This window comes from Cuculus canorus, chromosome 5 (assembly GCF_017976375.1).
Source record: "Cuculus canorus isolate bCucCan1 chromosome 5, bCucCan1.pri, whole genome shotgun sequence".
Taxonomy (NCBI): domain Eukaryota; kingdom Metazoa; phylum Chordata; class Aves; order Cuculiformes; family Cuculidae; genus Cuculus; species Cuculus canorus.
This window is the reverse complement of record NC_071405.1, coordinates 51,669,457-51,689,779: the sequence shown is the minus strand read 5'-3', so window position 1 is coordinate 51,689,779 and position 20,323 is coordinate 51,669,457. Positions and strand designations below refer to the sequence as shown.

The 20,323-nt window shown below is 45.1% G+C and overlaps 1 protein-coding gene across 3 annotated transcripts in view; it reads left to right on the top strand.

Moving 5' to 3' along the window:
• Positions 1 to 18,918, top strand: part of LRP4 (LDL receptor related protein 4) — an 85,511-nt gene extending 66,593 nt beyond the window's left edge. For 2 of the 3 annotated variants that reach the window (XM_054066737.1, XM_054066736.1), the window contains exons 19-38: positions 748 to 853; positions 1,819 to 2,020; positions 2,350 to 2,539; positions 2,792 to 2,923; positions 3,596 to 3,736; positions 4,232 to 4,318; positions 4,531 to 4,702; positions 4,789 to 4,951; positions 5,199 to 5,424; positions 6,837 to 7,140; positions 7,473 to 7,691; positions 8,003 to 8,137; positions 8,336 to 8,444; positions 8,764 to 8,908; positions 9,414 to 9,527; positions 9,822 to 9,945; positions 10,928 to 10,995; positions 11,621 to 11,708; positions 12,935 to 13,076; positions 14,835 to 18,918. In XM_054066737.1, the coding sequence (XP_053922712.1) occupies positions 748 to 853; positions 1,819 to 2,020; positions 2,350 to 2,539; positions 2,792 to 2,923; positions 3,596 to 3,736; positions 4,232 to 4,318; positions 4,531 to 4,702; positions 4,789 to 4,951; positions 5,199 to 5,424; positions 6,837 to 7,140; positions 7,473 to 7,691; positions 8,003 to 8,137; positions 8,336 to 8,444; positions 8,764 to 8,908; positions 9,414 to 9,527; positions 9,822 to 9,945; positions 10,928 to 10,995; positions 11,621 to 11,708; positions 12,935 to 13,076; positions 14,835 to 15,170 (3,203 nt within the window). In that variant the 3' untranslated portion in view covers positions 15,171 to 18,918. Of the gene's footprint in view, positions 1 to 747; positions 854 to 1,818; positions 2,021 to 2,349; positions 2,540 to 2,791; positions 2,924 to 3,595; positions 3,737 to 4,231; positions 4,319 to 4,530; positions 4,703 to 4,788; positions 4,952 to 5,198; positions 5,425 to 6,836; positions 7,141 to 7,472; positions 7,692 to 8,002; positions 8,138 to 8,335; positions 8,445 to 8,763; positions 8,909 to 9,413; positions 9,528 to 9,821; positions 9,946 to 10,927; positions 10,996 to 11,620; positions 11,709 to 12,934; positions 13,077 to 13,644; positions 13,714 to 14,834 lie in introns of all 3 variants that reach the window. The other variant, XM_054066738.1, reaches the window with a different exon arrangement.
• The last annotated feature ends 1,405 nt before the right edge of the window (positions 18,919 to 20,323 follow it).

Below are 20,323 nucleotides of genomic sequence, written 5' to 3'. Positions count from 1 at the left end.
AGTCATTCTGCCCCTGTATTCAGCACTGGTGAGGCTGCACTTTGAATACTGTGTTCAGTTTTCGGCCCCTCACTACAAGAAAGACATTGAGGTCCTGAAGTGTGTTCAGAGAAGAGTGATGGAACTGGTGAAGGGGCTGGAGAACAAGTGCTATGAGGAGCAACTGAGGGAACTGGGGTTGTTTAGCCTAGAAAAAAGGAGGCTGAGGGGAGACTTTATCACTGTCTACAACTCACTGAAAGGAGGTTGTGGAGAGGTGGGTGTTGGTCTCTTCTCCCAAGTGATAGGTGATGGGACAAGACGGAATGGCGTCAACCTGTGCCAGAGAAGGTTGACATTGGACATTAGGAAAATTTCTTCATGGAAAGGGTTATCAAGCACTGCAAGAGGCTGCCAGGGGAGGTGATTGAGTCACCATCCTTGAAGGTCTTTAAAAGATGGGTAGATGAAGTGCTTAGAGGTATGATTTAGTAGTGGACAGGTACGGTTGGACTCAATGATCTCAGAGATCTTTTCCAACCCAGGAATTCTATGATTCATACAGGACTCTGCACCAGTAATGACCACAGAGGTGACTTGAGAAATCTAATGGAAATTGACACTTTGAGCCACATTTCTTACCTGTTTTCCAGCTGTGAACAGAGATGGATGAATAAGGAGAATGCGTTGTTGTGTGGATGGTTTTGCCTTAGCTCTCTGGATTCCATTGTCTTTGATCTCTTCCTCATTCTCTCTTGACTCTTATAGGAACGGATCGGATAGAGGTATCCAACACAGATGGGACCATGAGAACTGTTCTAATATGGGAGAACCTAGACAGACCTAGAGATATCGTTGTGGACCCTGTTGGAGGGTGAGAGATTCTTTCTTCTGGGATGACATGGCAATTCTTGCATATCTAAAGATTCTTTGGTTTTGTGCAAATATCTTTCTCTCTGGTGCCATTGTTCTACATTCTGACAAAGACCAAAATAAGAGAACTGATTTTGGATGCTAGTTGAACAAGATAAGCAGGAATAATTGCCTGTTGTGCTGTAGAACCTGCAGGAGCTGGCTGTTTTTTTAATTTGTTTATCCTGAGGACATAGTAACTAAAGATGTGGTACAAAAATGTTGAGAATGAGGTTGTCTAGGTATTTTCTATTTCTTTATTTCACATCTATATTGAATATGTATTCAAATTCTGCTTATCAACCAGAATTCAATCAGAAGGATCTCCTAAGATAAATGACTGCTGCTCTCAAGCAAGCTGTAACATTGAAGGCCTCTTGGCTTCAAAGCACTGTGTCACAGTATTGAGGAATCAACTGTGCCATGGAAAGCAAACCTGAATTGAGTAACAAAACCAAATGGTTTCAATAATGGATTTTGCTTCTGAATCATAAGACTGTGTGGAGCTGGGGAATAGGGTAGATAGGAAGACGCTGCTGTCCATTGCTTTAGAAGCATTGAAGGTCTTGAATAAAAGTGTGCTATTCTTTCCTTGAGTGGATTACTGGAAGACCAATGCAGCAGGACTATAAAGGGCCAACAGTGGAGACTGGAGTCCACCAATTTTCAGACCTTGAACTATTATCTTGAACTTTTTTCTCTCTATTGTTATTAGGCTGTCACATGGGCAGTAGAAGGTATATGAATTTGAGTATGGTCTTAGGTACGTTACAAGAACTCAGGGTTGGACATGAGTACAATATTAGTCTGTTCTTTGCTTGCTGCTAGGGCTTGAAGACACCGTGTCTCTCTTGCTTCTCTGTAATACTGCCTGGCCATAGTAGCAATGGAGTGCGGGCATTCACTTATGTCTGGGCTTCTGTTCAGGTTCATGTACTGGACTGACTGGGGAGCCAGCCCAAAAATTGAGCGTGCTGGTATGGATGCCTCAAACCGCTTGGTGATCATTTCCTCCAACCTGACATGGCCTAATGGCTTAGCCATTGACTATGAGTCACAGCGCTTGTACTGGGCAGATGCAGGCATGAAGACCATCGAGTATGCCAGTCTGGATGGAAGTAAGAGGAAGGTAAGAAAGCCATCTTTGAGGGAGCAATCTGGGAGCCTGAAGTGTAAGTCCTAGAGCACAGAGTGCTGATGGCCCCTGCCTCTCTTTCCAGTTGAAAGGGAAATCTCCAAATCAAGATATGCTGAGCTGCTTTCACTGGGAGAGAAGAGCTCCCTTTCAGTTGCAAACTGTGTATGAGGGAGCCTCCGTTTCAGGGCTAACAATGCCCCATCACTCTTCTTTTGCTGTGACTGTACATTATGTTGTTCAGAAGGGGGCAAGGGAAACCTCTTCCCCTTAGTGACTTCTTAGTAATGTTTTTTTTGGGGGGCTGGGGGTAATCTGACCAGGTGCTGATTGGGACCAATCTGCCTCACCCCTTTGGACTTACTCTTTATGGCGAGAGAATCTACTGGACAGACTGGCAGGCCAAAAGCATCCAGAGCGCAGATAGAAGGACTGGGCAGGCTCGGGAAACGCTGCAGGACAATCTGGAGAATCTTATGGATATTCATGTTTTCCATCGGCACAGGCCACCAGGTACAGAGCTCGCCCCAAGCCACACTGAGCTGAGAGCTTGCTCAGGCTATGGTATGTGGCACAGCTCTCCTGCAAAGAGCTGACCCATCTGTCAGCCCTCAATGCCTTAAGTCTCTGAGTGGAATATGAGAGCATGAGAATAACCCTCAGTTTGGTATTTAAGGACATTCTAGAATGCATTTCTGTAGCTGTTGGACCCCTTTTTTGTGCCTGTGCTACTGGCTTATGGATTTCTCATCCTCTTTCCCATAGTACGTACAGCTTGTGAAGTTCGCAACGGAGGCTGCAGTCACCTGTGCCTTTTGGCACCTCTTCCAAAAGGTTATAGCTGTACCTGCCCTACTGGGATCAACCTGCAATCTGATGGGAAGACCTGCTCCCCTGGTGAGTCTTCTCTGTAGGATTGTCATTGCGGTTTTGTATCACAGCTATATTTTGCTCCTGCCTTGTTAGAGAACAGAATTCATTTCTATGTTCTTATCTGCTTTACACCTTGAAAAACCCATTTGATACCTGTACTGTCAATTTGAATGGGAATTACTATGAAGAAACTTACTGGTAGCTGGATGATACAGAAGAAGTTTTTCTTGAAATCATGTTTGGCAACTAAACCGATGTCACATTTTTCCCTGCACTTTGCCCTAATCTTGAAGGGGATTCTTTTTTAACTACAAGGTGCTATGTTCTTTAATAGTTCTCTACACAGTCCTCCCATGAACCTTCTTTTTGAGGACTGTGGAAGGCACTCTGCTTCAGGCCATAGCACATCCACTTTTTCTCCTTAGCAGCCAAAACTCGACTCCTATTTCCCATCTCCCACACGCATTAGCAGAAGTAACTCCTCTATGAGTGCACTCCTTTTCAGCTTCGATGTAAAGAAGCATTCAATAATGCTCAGTAAACTTTTGAACCCAGAATCCCCAGAAGATGAGATCTGCTTGAGGCTTCCCATTTTTCACTGAAGCGGGTGTCATCTCCAGAATGTTCAATAAATTACACCTACATTTGACTGAACTTGTTCCTCACTGACATATGTCCATTTTCAACTCTCTGCAGGAATGACTAGCTTTTTGATCTTTGCCAGAAGGACGGACATCCGGATGGTCTCTCTGGATATTCCATACTTTGCAGATGTTGTTGTCTCGGTCAATGTCACCATGAAGAACACCATTGCAATTGGAGTGGATCCTCGTGAAGGTCTGTTTGTGTGAGAGGCAACAAGTGACTTCATATCTAAATGTCTGAGTAAAGATCCAGGCACAGATCTTGCTGAAGCCTTTTACGGCCGTAGAGTTGAGACTCTAAACATTTGGTGCTGTGCTAGATGTAAACCCACTGTTGTGCAATAAGGCAGATGATCTGAGTGCTGTCCTTTAGAACATTTTGAGATATTAGATGTGGGACTCTGTATGACTAGCTGATAATATGTCATGTGTTCTCTGTCCTTGTGTAAAGTTTGAAGTGCCAGTGCTCCTACATACTTTGAGGAGAATTGGAATAAGATAATTCACACTGTTTCTTCATTATAGCTTGCTAGTCCTGTGCTGCTGTTATTCCTGGTTGGTCGGATCTGTTTTGAATGGTATAGTTGTTAGTCAGAGACCCAGTTTGCTGTTTGGGTGTTGGATTTTGTTTTAGTTTGATTTGTTTTTGTTGTGGCTTTTTTAAGTTGCTCTTTCTTCTTCCACTCAGGAAAGGTTTACTGGTCAGACAGCACACTGCGGAAGATCAGCCGGGCTGCCTTTGATGGCTCACAGTTTGAGGACATCATCACTACAGGTAAGAGAGATTTTGGCCTGGGAGCCTCTCCCCTCCATGCATCATGTAAAGAGAGATTCTGTGATGCCCTGGTAGAATAATCTCTAAATTTTTGGTGGAAGGGCAAGCAAAGCCTGAAGCAACTGCCTGATAAGGTGCACAAGAGCAATACCAGAAGCTCCTGACTAGTGGGAAGGGTGAGCAGTGACCAATACACCTTGCTGTTTTCTCAGGTCTGTTGACTACAGATGGGCTGGCTGTGGATGCTATTGGCAGGAAGATATATTGGACAGATACAGGAACAAACCGGATTGAAGTGGGCAACCTTGATGGCTCCATGAGGAAAGTTTTGGTCTGGCAGAACCTGGACAGCCCTCGAGCAATAGCTTTGTACCATGAGATGGGGTTAGTATTGTCAAGAGGCTAGCTAGGGTTTAGAACAGGGCTTCTGACCTCTGTTTCCCTAATACTTGCTGTCTTTTTTTCCCTAGCTATATGTACTGGACGGACTGGGGTGAGAATGCCAAGCTGGAACGCTCTGGGATGGATGGGTCTGGACGTGCGGTGTTGATCAGCAACAGCCTGGGCTGGCCTAATGGTCTGGCAGTGGATAAGGCTGGGTCCCAGCTGCTCTGGGCTGATGCACACACTGAGGTCGGATTCTGTTCTTTGGCATTGTTTATCATTTGGTCTTTGGTAGTCTGAAGGCTGTTTTGAAGCTCTTGGTCAAGCTATCAAAAGAGCAAGGGGCACATAAGCTTTCCTGAGAGTATGGGGCATTGTGAGGGTGGACTTGAATAATATATCACTTGCTTAGGCTCTGTACTCAGTTGGTATAGTAATTTTTAGCAAGAGGATTAGTGTTTTGACTGTGGGGTCTGATGTTTACTTCTTTCTTTAGCGGATTGAGGCTGCGGATCTCAATGGTGCTAATCGCCGCACCCTGCTGTCTCCAGTGCAACATCCCTATGGCCTCACTTTGCTGGACTCTTACATCTACTGGACTGACTGGCAAACTCGCAGCATTCACAGGGCTGACAAGGACACTGGTGCCAATGTCATCTTGGTGAGGGCAAACCTGCCTGGCCTCATGGACATTCAAGCTGTTGATAGGGCACGGCCCCTGGGTAAGTTGCTAGGCTGCTCCCAAATCAGTGGGTGTCTGTGGTGACTTGGGGAGCCCTTCAGAACGGTCATTGAGAAGAGTCCTTTGCTGTTAAGCATATATGATATAGACTAACTTTTCAAGAATCAGCTTTTCTTTTCTTCTTCCCTGTAGTTTAATTATTTTTGCACTTCTCTCTGTTTACCCAGCTTGATAGGTCTGGTGTTTGTTTACTACTGCATGCTTTTTGACCCACTTCATCCCATTTCTTTCACCAGATTGCACTGATAACCTCATTCTCACACACATCAGAGACACTTGCTTAGGAAAACTCAATGAGTCATGCACTATTAGGCTTCAACAGAGTGTGCTGGCATTGGATGGTTTCCCTTTTAAAACTCCGAAAAGCGCTGATTTCTTATAAGCAGGTTGCTGAAACCTTATTTTGAGTTTTAGTCTTTTTTTACCCCCCAAACATTGCAGACTTCATCTTCATGTCTGCCACTTAGCTCTACAGAATCTCTGCTTCTTTAGTTGCTCTTACTATATCAAGCTCCGCCACTATTCTATGCCAGAGTCCCTTAGGTTCCTTAGGTTGCTCTTTGGTATCCCATACAGTGCCATCTTGCCTCCTTGTTCTTTAGTAGGAGTTGTTGCTTTGTGCTGTGGCTTCATTTCAGTGGAATTTCCCCAACACGTACTTCTACAGAAAACTGCGCTGCTTCTCCTGTGGCTACAAACAGCAGAACATCACTCTTGACAGTATAACTTAAAGCTAACCAAAATTCTAGCCATCATATCCCTGTTGTCTTCTTCCCACTCCCTGCACCTGTCTTCTGAGCTTATCCCCTCCTAATAAAAGTATGCTGGGGTTCTTTTCTTTCTTTTTTTTTAGTTTCTTTAAAAAAAAAAAAAGATATGACCCTAATATGTCAGGCACTTTCAGCAGGCTTCTCTGATGCCTTTGTTTACTTGCCACTGTGTGCAGCTAAGTTGAAACAGAAGCTTCTTTGTCAGTCTGCCCTCCAGTGCATTGTCACGCTGCTTCCCCACAGTGTTGGATCTTTCTGCCAGCATTACCATTCGCAGTAATAATAATGCTAAACTGCAGTTGTTTGAATCTATCAGTATTTGGCTGTTCCTTTTTCCATGGGAAAACTTTGATTAGCAAGGAATGCAGGTCAAGATTTTGCTCCTACTGCTCCCCCTTCTGTGCATTCCTGTTCTCCTTGCCCAACCATGCCCGTAACCACCATGAATCTTGGAGGAGAGGGAGGCAGTCTCTGTATGAAAGGCTGTAGATTCCCAGGAAGGCAGGGATGGTAAGGATGAACTCAGCTGCTAGCAAGCTGTGCTTTTATGTAGCCTTTAAAGTAAAGCTTTAGTCTGTGGGACCACACTGATTCTTAAACTATGCTTTCCCTGTTTCTAAAGGCTTCAATAAATGTGGAATTCGTAATGGTGGCTGCTCCCACCTTTGCTTGCCTCACCCCACTGGCTTCTCCTGTGCCTGCCCCACTGGCATCCAGCTGAAGAGAGATGACCAGACGTGTGACTCTTCTCCAGAGACGTACCTACTTTTCTCTAGCCGTGCTTCTATCCGTCGTATATCACTGGACACCAGTGACCACACAGATGTGCACATACCTGTCCCCGAGCTAAACAACGTCATTTCTCTGGACTATGATAGTGTAGATGGCAAAATTTACTACACCGATGTATTTCTTGATGTCATCAGGTGAGTGCCGGTTGTCTGCTTGGCCAGTGCCCAGGTCACCCAGCTGGTTGTGCCACAGTAAGCTGTGGAGTGTACCAATAGGTTGGGGAGACTGAGGTGCTGGTAATACACCTGTACTTACACCTTGTATTTGGTACACAGCATCATATGTATCGCTGAACTAAATACTGAAGATGTGTTTAGCCTGCCAAAGACTACGGGGAATAAGGTATTAGGGAGGTAGCACTATGAAGTGGCTCTGTCTGTGATTGATGGTGATCATACATGGAGGTGTGAAGACTTTCCAGGAGCTACTTGTTTCTCACTGCCATTTATCATTGATTTCCATCCAGGCGATCTGATCTAAATGGCAGCAACATGGAAACTGTTATTGGCCAGGGTCTGAAGACTACAGATGGCCTGGCAGTGGACTGGGTTGCCAGGAACCTCTACTGGACAGACACAGGACGCAATACCATAGAAGCAGCTCGACTGGATGGAAGCTCCAGGAAAGTGCTGATCAATAACAGCCTGGATGAGCCCCGAGCCATTGCTGTCTTTCCCAAGAAGGGGTAGGTGTAGGGTATTGGTGGGACAGGGAGAAGGGCTGTGCAGAGGCAGATGGGAAGAGGAGCTTGTTGGGTGGAAGAAGAGATGTACTGTGTGAGCCTGCAGGTACCAGCAAGGGGCTGACTCAGAGTGGCAGATGTAATCAGGTGGACAGTGAATTTGAATATGGGGCAGGTAGATGGGAGAAGCAAGGTACAGACCACATGATCTTTTTTAAACCTGAAGAATCTGCCAGTTTTAATTCATAACTAGAACTTTCATTAGGCTAAATGAAATGTTCTTTTCTTCTTATACTTGCCTTTTGTCTCTTCAGGTACCTCTTCTGGACAGATTGGGGTCACGTTGCTAAAATTGAACGGGCAAACTTGGATGGCTCTGAACGTAAAATCCTGATTAACACTGACCTAGGATGGCCCAATGGATTGACTTTGGATTATGACACCAGGAGGTCAGTGAAAGATGATCTCACACTTGCATAGGGTTAAGGAGTGTAATTAATTTTTCTAGCCTTCTTAGCTTGGTTTATTAGTGTAGAGTTCTGGGGTTTGGTTTTTTTTTTCTTTTATCTGAGCCACCTTGGCTAGTGGCTGACTAGAAAGTAGAATGATTGTATAGATGAAGTTCACCTCTTTCCCTGTTCCTCCAGGATTTACTGGGTGGATGCACATCTTGATCGCATAGAGAGTTGTGATCTCAATGGGAAGCTACGGCAAGTGCTGGTCAGCCAGGTGTCACATCCTTTTGCACTGACACAGGTAAGATTTTCCTGCTCCAAATTTTCTCCCTGGTGTCTTGGATGAGTTTGGACAGTGGAGCCTGGGGACAGGGAAAAGTTACAGTATGGGAAAAACCAAGATCCAGGTACTTAATTCTTCTGTGGACCTAACAAAGGAAGTTTGTCTGAACTCTTGTGGGGTATAGACAGTCCTCCTTATGATAAGAGGTGAAGGAATTGTAAAGGCCTTTGGAGCCTTCTGCTACGGAGATCTGTGTTTTATGGGTACTCTGTGTCTGCATGGCTAAACATGCTAATGGCTATGATTTTTCTCTGCTTTGGTCTTTCTCTCTGAGCAGCAAGATAGATGGATATACTGGACTGACTGGCAAACCAAATCTATCCAGAGAGTGGACAAATACTCTGGGCGGAACAAAGAGACAGTCCTGGCTAATGTTGAGGGACTGATGGATATCATTGTAGTATCACCTCAGAGACAGACAGGTAAGTAGGAGGACTTTGATTGAGGCAAGTGCTAATTGGAGACAAAAAGAATTCTGAAACCACCATGCTACTGTAGATGTCAAGCATCCTTTCTCATACTCAATCTGTTCATGCTTCTTCCCTGGGCACATTCCTTGTCTGCCTGTGACATTTCAGTCAAATACGTCTTAATGGTATTCCATTACAGCTTTGATTAGTAAATGTCATTTTCTGTGTTATTCATCTGACATTGTGCTAAAACAGAAGAATGTGAGCTCCTTTTTTTTTCATCTATGCAGCTGCGTTGACTGGGCTCCTAATTATTTCCAGTGCCTCCCTTTCAAGAGTACCAGTGTCTGGCTATTGTCATCACTTTGTTAGCAGTCAGATGAAGGGTATATGCCAGAGCATAGTAACTTCCTGGATTTCTAGGAAGTATCTCTGGCTAAGAAGGAAAAAAGTTTGTTGCTCTAAGCTCCTACCTGGTCATCTGCAACATACTGAGAAAATTGCTTGTTTCTTTCAGGTACTAATGCTTGTGGAGTGAACAATGGAGGCTGCACTCACCTCTGCTTTGCCAGGGCTTCTGACTTCGTCTGCGCGTGTCCGGATGAACCAGATGGGCGGCCCTGTTCTACTAGTGAGTTTATTGGGCTTCACTTGGGTAGTAGCTTTCATAAGTGAGCCACTACCACTGCTTGTGCAGTGGCAATCAGAGCATCCAAAGCTCTCCAGGCTGTGAAAACTTATCCATATAGTGGAAGTAAGGTGGTTGTGAGGAACAGAGCCACCTTCTGTCCTTTCTGTTGACAAGCTGAGTTGAAGATGGGGAAGCTGCTTGTATAGGACATTACAGGAACTCTCAATAGCTTACCAGACTTGTTCATCTGTCCCACAAACTTGAGGTCCTGCTTATTTCTCTCTGTTGTTCTAGTTCCCGGTGTGGTGCCCCCTGGTCCTGAACCCACCAGTGCAAGCGAGAGAAGTCAGACGCCACCTGGCAGAGTAGATACCTCAACAACCGAACTTCTCTCATCTTTAGAAGCGGTGGAAGGAAAGTAAGTGTTCTGGTTCTCTTGGAATTGGGGTGTGAAAGTAACAGCTTGTGCAGGGTGGAACGTGCAAGCCCTCCCTAGTTCTTGTCATCCAAATGTACCTCTCCCTAGCCAAAAGAGGCTATTCCAGCTCCGTAATTCATGTACATAGTGGGGAAAACCATTTTAACAAAGAATACAGAACACTGTTGAGCTTGCAAGAGGTGCAGAGATCTTTCTTGTCTGTTGTGTTGAAATGTGTGTCTAGGCTGACTGCGGTGAAGTGTTAAAATCCTCCTGAGACCATATCATTCAACTGATTTCTGAACTCGTAATTCTGAGAACTTAATGCTGGGAGAACAGGAGAGTTTGTTGCTTTAATTTATTGTCACATCTCAGACCTAATATCTGAAGAAGTGGTTCTGCCTTGGCCACAAAAAGATAACTTGTCTGGGACAGAACAGAATCTTTGCAGCTCTATCATTTAAATTACAATGAAGGTAGTTAAGAGACTTTTTTCTGTTAATTCCCTACAGCCTGCTATTCCTACTGCCCAGCTAAGAAGTACATTCTGTAATATATGGCTGGGTTGTTTACAAGGCAAAGCCTCCCCTTTGTTGAGTATGATGTATTGGACGGAAAGATCTTTGTGCTGTCTCTGGAATGTTCTGATTTTTGCTTCAGCACCAATGCTGAAATTTGAGTTATGGTAGATAGGTATGTGCATGCATCTCTGTAACCCAAGAGCTGAATTTAGAATGATTTGTATATAAAGACATTGCAAACCTATAATTGATATGTGTTATTTACACGCACAACCCCCCTGTATATGTGTATGGTCCTGTCTTCTCTGCGTACAGGAAGATACTGGAGAAGAGAAAAGAGAGCTCCTGTTGCTGAACTGTAAATGGAAAGGGGTGTCTGTGCTAGCCTGTTCCATCCTGTTTTGATACCTTTGATACAGTTGATACAACTTTCAGTTACTAACTGTCCTTCTGTCATTCAGCTGCTCTGACAGAGATGCTAGGCGAGGCTTGTGCACCCATGCCAACGAGGCAGTGCTGGCAACCATGGGTGAGTTCCTTTTCTTTAACTCTTCTCCACCAAGGTTGTTCCTACAGATGTGCCCATGGCATTCCAGTCCATAGTGTTCAACACTCAGATTTCTGAAACTCAGACTTTAATTACTAGAATGCCCTCTGAGCAAAGCAAAGTGTGTCTAAGAATGAATATCAGGCACACACATTTGTTAGCCTGTATGGGTATTTTCCCAAACAACACTTTGCTCTGAAGAACAGTTCTATTTTCTTTCATCCCATACCCCATCCATTGGGCTCTTCCCATTAATGATACTCTTCACTGTTCACTTTTGTGTTTAGTTGAAGATGGCTGACTAGTGTGATTGCTTCCCACTACAGGAGTAACTTGTCAGAAAGGGGATCTGACTCATCCTATCCAACCCCATTACAAAGATTTCGATTCTCCTTGGTTTGCTGGGGTCTGTGTGGGAGGAAGGGTTATCATGTTTAGCTTCATATGAAGCCAAACAAAACCCTTTGCTAAAACTTGGTGTTCAGACATTTTACTTCACATATTTGCATATGGTGTAAAACCTCTGCGTTAGGCGTTACACTGAAGTCAGTATTATCCAGTAGTAGTTAAGGAGAGTGCATAAATTACCCTTGCTGTTCACTTTCAGGAGAAGGACTGCATGTCAGCTACATTATTGGAGGTCTTCTCAGCATCTTGTTTATTTTGCTGCTTATTGCTGCTTTAATTATATATAGGTAAGTGGATCTTTTCCCCCATCTCCTAGCCAATATTAAAATCTAGGGTTGTAGGAGAAGAAAGGTGCTGAAGGCACCTAATCTTTTGTTATTGTCCTCTACAATCCCTTTGTTCTCTATTGGAAACAGTGTTTGATGATTTTGCTTGCAAGGTTTGAGTCCTGTGCCTTTGAAGTTGTCACAGTTTAGCCCTGGCCCAGCTAAATTTCACCAGCTAAAACATGCAATTGGGCTCCCAAATCCCCCCTGCCCAAGGGAAAGGCAGAAAGGAAAATGAGAGGAAAAGGACTTGTGGGTTGGAAACTAAAACTACAGCTTTAATGAAATGATGATAATACTGATGATGATGATGAAAATAGTTAGAAAGTAATGAAATATATACAAATACATGAGATCACGCCCCCACCCTTCGATGACTGTACGTCACCACGGATACTGTAGAGAGACACGTAGGAATAGGTCCATGGTTAGGAGGGAGTTGAGCTCACGAACTGGATTCAGGAATGCACGGATCCAGGATCAAGAGCAACCGGACAGACGAGGTTCTCGCTGGGCATGGGCCATTGCAGAAGAGGGCAGACCCTTGTGGTCTCTCAATTTTGTACCAAGTATAATGTTTATGGGATGGGATGCTCTGGTCAGTTTAGGGTCACCTGTCCTGTCTGCCCCCCCTTGAAAGTGCCGCCCTTTTTCACTAGCTTGGGGATGGTCTTGGTTACTACAGGGATAAGTATAAGCGTTGGCCTTTTTGCGTAAAAATGCCCTGTGTGACAGCCAAGAACACTGTCTGAAAAACATGCAGTTAGCTTTCAGAGGATGAAGTTACTTAGAGCACCTGAGTTAGTCACAAAACTGACTCTAATTTAGCTCAAACCACAACAGAAGTGTTGGGCGTTCATCTCTATTATTTGAAGCCTTACTGGCTAATTTTTCTGCAGAGAGCTTATGAGCTGTGGAGATAGCTCATAGTACATGTGAGCTTATGTACTTTCTGCCAGATAGCTTCACCAGTTACTGCCAGTATAGCTTTTGAGGTTACACGGCAGTACCTTGCTGTTACTGGTAGCTAGTGAATGTACTAGTAGCTGAAGAGCCAAGTGAAGCCAGCATTCTTTCTCATTAACGGACAGTGAAGATTGCTGGAGCTTACCACTCACTGAGCAAGCGGAAACTTTAGATTCTGGCAGTAGGGCCCTGTGTCTTTTCTGACAGCTCTCTCCCTCTAGGCATAATAAGTCCAAGTTCACAGACCCTGTCCTGGGCAACCTAACCTACAGTAATCCCTCATATCGGACATCTACCCAGGAGGTGAAGATTGAAGCGATTCCCAAACCAACTATGTACAACCAGTTGTGCTATAAGAAAGAGGTAAGAGCTGCTACTAAGGACATGGGAGCCCAGCTCAAGCTGCTGTTGAGTATTACAGGTTTTAGCATGTGAAAATGTTGCAACTTGTCAGCATTTACATCTAGGACATAGAAGGACAGCTTCAGGGAATTGCTCAGACTTCTACGAAGGTCAGCCAGCAGCACTTCTTCCCCAGGGAGTTGTAGTGAATTAGACCTGTCTTTAGCTCTCTGCTTCTTCCCTGCTCCCACAGTGTCTCGTGTTTAATTTGCATTGGGTGCTGGCTCTCCAAGTGCAGGAGTCAAAGGGAATTGTCTTCTCTGGACACAGTCCTGGTTAGTGACTGTTATACCAAGGTTGCTTTGGACAGTCACCAGGGAAACCAGACAGCCAGAAGGGGTTTGGTAACAAGAATGTGGCTCCTGCCTGTGCACTGCCTGGGAAGGGGTGGGACTGGGAGAGAACTGGAGCCCTTATTAAATGGGGCACTTTTCGAGACTCTGTGGAGGTCCACCCTATGATCTACAGGATGGGCAGGTTTTAATCTGGTATCTTGCAGCACTTAGTTTCTCCTCTGTTTTCTCCTCAGAAGCTTTCTTATCACTCAGATAGCTTCTCATCTTCCCTCTTCTGATTTTCGTCCACAATCTCATGTCAGGTATCATTACTCTATGTATGCGTTTGATCTTGCCTCCCTCACTCAAGCTCTGTTGTGTGGCTCAAGCACTGTCCCATACTAATTGCTCTTTCTTGTTTTTTTCCCCTGCTTTTAAGTCCTTAAACCAGCTCTACTGTCAAGAAAGTATAAATAATTTTCTGTGGCAAATCTTTTGGTCTTGGCTTTGGCTACTCATACTCAGTATGTGAGATGTGAAAAAGATAATTTTGGTATTTATGATAACCTGTTAGATCACATAGTTCCTCTAGCAGGGATCACAGTAAGTCTTATGCAAAGGGTCGTTTTCTGTGGCTTTGTTTTGCAAAGGTGCTATCCAAGAGATTTCCCAAACTTTCCTGCCATTTTAGTCTTATCTGCTAAGAGTAAGCCAGGATTATTTATCTGGCAATCTAAATCCTTTCCACTTTTCTCTTAATTCTGCTGCTGCTAGATATACCTAGATGTATATTTTCCCCACGCCCGTTTCCTCAGGGATAGATCAGATGTTCTAATGCTCCTTATTTGTCAGTCAGCCAGGTTAGACAGATTTCACTGCTTTAATCTCAGTGTGGTCCCTTTAGCCTCTGATCCTTTCCATTGTTTCTCTATCTCCTTCCTCTGTATCACTGTGAGACTCAGACTCCACAGTGGTATTCCAGCTGTGCTTTCCTGAGAGGCAAATCTAGAATGACTCATGTACAAAGATATTGCAGACCTAGAATCAATTCCATATTTATTTTTGCCACAGAGTCTTCTGGCTGTTCCTGCTTCCCATTTTGTTTGTATTTTTTTTCTTCCTTTTTAGGGTCTTAGTCCCTGCTATCCGTAATATATATAGTTAAATTAGAAGAGCTGGCTTATCCTCATTCCCCCTCCTCAGAATGTGAAGGCTCCTGGAGTTTGGAGTGAGACCTCTTGCAGGAAGGGTTTGTCTAGGGATGGTGAAGAATGGAAGGGAAACTTAGAATGGGTTCTGCTATTGTGACAGTCAAAGCCATTGGCTGTTTACATGGAGATCCCCTTCTGTCTGCTTTACTGTCTACATTCCAGCTCTGCTTTGCTCTTTGCCATGTTTTTCCACAGAAATATTGCTTTATTTCATTCATCTGTTTGCTCCCTAGACTGCTCCAGACCACAGTTACACGAAGGAGAAAATCAAGATTGTGGAGGGGATATGCCTTTTATCCAGTGATGATTCCGAGTGGGATGACCTTAAGCAAATTCGGAGCTCCAGAGGAGGGATCCTCCGGGACCACGTCTGCATGAAGACAGACACAGTCTCTATCCAGGCTAGTTCTGGTTCACTGGATGACACCGAAACCGAGCAGCTGCTACAGGAAGAACAGTCTGAATGCAGTAGTGTTAACACAGCAGCAGCCACTCCTGAACGGCGTGGCTCACTCCCAGACACAGGCTGGAAACACCAACGCAAGCCCTCCACCGAGAGCGAGGTCTAAAGTACACATGACTTCGGAAATGCCCATACCCTCCCTAGCCTCTGCTCTGCACAAAAATGATGAGACTTGCCTGCCAGGCAAGGAAGGGCACAGAGACCAGCCTCTTGCGAGAGGCCTAGAGACTGTGACTGCCTTTCAACAAGGAGCTTGGGCAACTGTGCTGTAGTGGTTGGAGAGGGAGGACGGGTGGGTTGGAACCCAGAGACCCTTTTGGCTCATTTTCACTGTCTGTGGTTTATTTATGTTCCCTTTTCCTGGAAACTGCCACATTAACTTTTGCAGTGACTCCTCTGGCCTGAATCTGGTTCAGATTCTGTGTTCTCTGGCAACCTGCAAGTCCTGTGCTGTCCAGTTCGCAGTCGATGCCCATGAAGAGAGCAGAGCTGCCTCATTGCTAGCTCCTGGTCACAGAAGTTCCCCATGCCATTCCAGCCCTAGCAGCACTCTGAGGCTTTGTGTTGAGGGTTCTCTGACTTGTGAGAGGTCTTGGAACAGATGGGTTATAGTTTGGAGCTCAAGGGGGGACTGACACAGCATCAAGTCACCTTTTAAGGGCATAAAGAGGGTAATCACAGTTGTCATGACTCACTTCATGAGAGCATTACTGCCTTGCTAGTAAAAACTTTAAGGAATGCTCATATCGGAGCACTGTGTCTGTTGCTGGCAGTGGACACTGCTCATGTTCTCCCCTTTCCTATTAAAACACTTTTCTACTGTGGAAAACCAAGAGTCAGCAAATGGCCCTTTCAGAACTGCTCCCTGTGGGTACTGGAGTCAGAATGTTGTACTTGCGGAAAGAAGAGATCGGTGTTGTTCTTAGCTCTGTAGAGCTAATGGGAGGAAATGGATCTCAGCAAGACCTAAATTCTCCTCTTGTCTTTGCGTAGCTGATACATAAAAAAAAAAAAAAAAAAGAAAATTTGTTAAGTCCCCACCAGTCCCAATTCTGCAAAGTCCCTGTTCTCTTGGCCTCTAGGACCTTTGATTACTGTGATGAGGAAAAAGAGAGAATTCCTAGGTCGAGACTTTCCCTTGGGAATGCTCAGTGCTGAAGGTTAGAGAACTGCTTTGTTACTAGGCTGAGCCCATTCGACCTAGAATAGGAGACAATAATCAGGGAGCTCTAAGGGCCATTTTAAATAGTTATCAGATAGAATTGCACTTTAAGTTCTTCTGTTACCACTAAATAGCTCTCATGCAAAGTAATTTTTCCCATCAACTGCATGAGCCTTGGTTATTCTCTGTCCTCCAAGGCCTTTACCCTTTAGGTGGTGTAATCCTACCCTTGCAGTTAAACCCCAGCAGCATCTGGAGCTGGGGCTTGCATGCTCCCACAGGCTGTTGTCACCTTTTCATATTCTCTTGAATTCTCTTATCATCGGTTTGCTCAAAGGGGAAAAAAGATAAGAGAAAATGTCTCTGGGTGCTTCTTCAAAAATGAAATTTATATTAACCCCTGAGGTCATCTGGATATGATCATGATAAAATATTAAGTGTTAAGCCATATACCTGGAAGCAGAACTTTCCAGTGAAGAATCTCTCACAGCAAACTCTGTAACCTCTTTTATGTCCTGGGAAGAGGTCAGGTACATTCCCACCCATGGTGCAAGAGAGCAAAGCTTACACTATGGGTATGGCTTAAGGTGCGGAGAGGGTGCATCCCCCATGCAATATATTTCCAGCTGGTGAAAAAAAAACAAACAAAAAAAAAGGAAAATCCATCGTACCATGCACTAACCTTATTCATACGCTAACAGTCCTGCTACCCCTAAAAAACATGACAATTGCCAGCAGGTTCACTGTACCTTTTACAGCAAAGGTAGCTTTGCAGAAAGGGGAAGTTTGCTTCTTTGACCTGGCTAGGTGGCTTGAAACTCTGTCCATAAGTGCACCATTGGGCTGACTGATGTATATTCCTGTGGAAAATGAACTGGAGCTAAGGCTTGGAAATTTCCCTGTGTTAATATGGGACTCTTCCCTACTCCCAGAGATTTTTTAAAAAAATTAGATTTTTATTTAATTATTTATTTGATTGACTCCAGCCTGGGAAGCATTGTTTTTGGTGGGCAAAGGCACTTTTGGAAAGGCGTAGACTCAACTAGGAACTGAGAAAGGGTTGTGTATCACTGATATGGACCTTGCCTGTCTAAGGTGGTACCTCATGCAGGGACAGCACCAGAGAGCTTAAGCATAGGCAGAAAAACAGATTTGAACAGAGACCACATGCAGGGGCAGTAGTATCAGAAGTGGGAGTGAATGGGTGGGTAAGGGAGGGAGGAAGGCTCTGACTTCTGGGAGACCAGGGTATCCTTGGCTTTTGGGGGAGGGAAGTGTTGCCCCAATAGCTTATGTGAGTGTGCACTAAAATCCTGAAATGAGACAGGGGTGAAGGGAAACATCTGCCCAGACCTGTCACTTGAGGTTCCGTCAGCCTGTCAAAATAATCGCTGTCTGAGTCACAAGTGCAGAATGGAAAGGAAAGCCCAGTAAGTCTTTGCAACAACTCACGGTGCTTGTGATCTCCAGCTTGACAAATATTCTCTGCTGCTTCTTACAAGGGACCCTGCACACTACAGCCTAACAACCATGCAACAAAATGTCCCACAGTCTCTCTGCCAGTGAGGTGGGCAGAAATTAGTTTCTTTTTCCTAGAGACAGCCCCAGTGAGATGCTGCCTGGGGGGGTGCGTCATGGTTCCCCGCTATGGGGAAGAGAAGACCCTCGTTGCACGGATGTTAAGAATGTAGAAAGGCCACTGGAGGATGATCTCTTGAGCACTGATTTACTATGTAAAAAGCAAACCTCTCTCCTGTCTGTCCCAAGCTAATGTCAGTGATTTCTGTGTGTTCCTGTGTAATGTGTTTAATGTTACTCACTGGAGACATTGGACTTTGTGGAGTTATTTAACCACTGTGTTCAGTATTTTAGGGGTTGATGATAATTTAATATAAATTTAGCTTTTTTTAACCACTTTGCCTGGCTTTTGGTTGTGAATCATGCATGTTATTTGGACTCTCCTTTGAAAGGTGAGCTCTCAGACCTGTTTGCAGAGAACCTCAGCTTTTCTTCTTTTAAAAAGAGCAAGAATTGGTCTGGGTTTTTTTGATTATCCAATTGTAACACACACTTCTGCCACTATGGCTTTGAATCAAGGGACAAATATCCACACTTACGCACATCCTGGCAAATTCCTGTGCACATGTAGTACCTCTTACCCTGCTCCTTCTTTGCTTTTTTTCCCAGTTTTGTTATTGTTTTAATATGGTAACAGCAGAAGAAGATGTTCCTCTTCTCAGAAGGTATTAGAACTGTTGTGGAGTCTCTGCCCAGTGGAAAAAAGCTCTGAGCTGGTTTTCTGTCTGTAAGGGGTTTTGTTCAAGATTCTGCTGAATGTTTTTATAAACAAGGGTTTAAATGTGAAAAAGGCTGATTAACGAATGAAATATTCAGTGATAACCAACACTACAGTAACAGTGCAAATCTCCTACTCCATTCTGTCCCTTTCTGATGAAAGATGTACCAAACCCATTTAAAACAGTTTAGCTTTATCCCTGTTCATGTCACCGTTGAAGAGCAGTGCAGAAGGGATTTCACTGGGGTCATGCAAAACTATAATTGCCTCACTTTTTAAAAAAATCGGTGATGCTTATGCCGTATGGTGGGCAGAAATGGTGGTGTAGGATTAATGCAGTTGCGTCAATGATGCTTTTCTCTCCCTTTTCCTCTAGTCTGCCTACCCCTAAGAATTTTTACTTCCCTTGCTTCAGCTGGAGCAAATAAACAAGGAAGGGAAACACCACTGTGGACTGCAAGAAAGCACAGTTACTGCTTGTATCTCTCTAATCCCTTTAAGGACACTAGAGAAAGCTCCTTCCCCTCCAGCTGGAGGCTCCCCAGAGGCAAAGGCAGCCAGGAACCTGTTTCCCTCTCCCATTTCTTTGCTGCCCTTGTCTTTGCACAACTGCGCAAAACCAGAGCTGAGGAAGGCAGTGAGGAACCAATTCCTCCTCTCCTTTGCTGCCCTCATCCCAGTACAACCATGTGGAGCCAAAGCTGGGGAAGGCAGTGAGGAATTGGTTTCCCCCTCTCTGCTGCCCTTGTCTCAGCACAACTGCATGGAGCTGAAGCCAGGAGCTGCTTGGCCACTTGTTACATAGGGTCTGGGCCAAGTGCAGGGTCCTGCACTTGGGGAACAACAACCCTATGCAGCGCTACAGCCTTGGGGAAGAGTGGCTGGAAAGCTGCCTGGCAGAGAAAGACCTGGGGGTGTTGGCAGACAGTTGACTGAACATGAGCCAGCAGTGTGCCCAGGTGGCCAAGAAGGCCAATGGCATCTTGGCTTGTATCAGAAACAGTGTGGCCAGCAGGAGCAGAGAAGTGATTCTGACCTTACACTTGGCATCGATGAGACTGCACCTTGAATACTGTGTTCAGTTTTGGGCCCCTCACTACAAGAAAGATATTGAGGTCCTGGAGCGTGTCCAGAGAAGAGCAATGGAACTGGTGAAGGGGCTGGAGAACAAGTGCTATGAGTAGCGGCTGAGGGAACTGGGGTTATTTAGTCTGGAAGAGAGGAGGCTGAGGGGAGAGACCTTATCACTGTCTACAACTGCCTGAAAGGAGGTTGCAGAGAGGTGGGTGTTGGTCTCTTCTCCTAAGTGACAGGTGATAGGACAAGGGGAAATGGCCTCAAGCTGCACCAGGGACGTTCAAATTGGACATTAGGGAAAATTTCTTCATGGGAAGGGTTATCAAGCACTGGAACTGCCCAGCGTGGTGGTTGAGTCACCATCTCTGGAGGTGACATTTAAAAGACGGTTAGACGAGGTGCTCAGAGACATGGTTTAGTGGCAGATAGGAATGGTTGGACTCGATGATCCAAGAGGTCTTTTCCAACCTGGTGAGTCTATGATTCTATGACTTAGTGGTGGGCAGGTACATTTGGACTCCATGACCCCCAAGCTCTTTCCCCGCCCCAGGATCCCCGGGGAGCCGCGGGGGGGCGCTGGCGTGTGGCGCGGCCGCCGGATTCAAACGGGCCAATGGTAGCGGCGCGGGCGGGGCCGGTGCGAGCCAACGGGCGGCGCGGACACTGCGAGGTGAGCGCGGGCCTGTCCGTTTCAAAAGCCGCCCAGCAGTAGCCGGACCCTCAC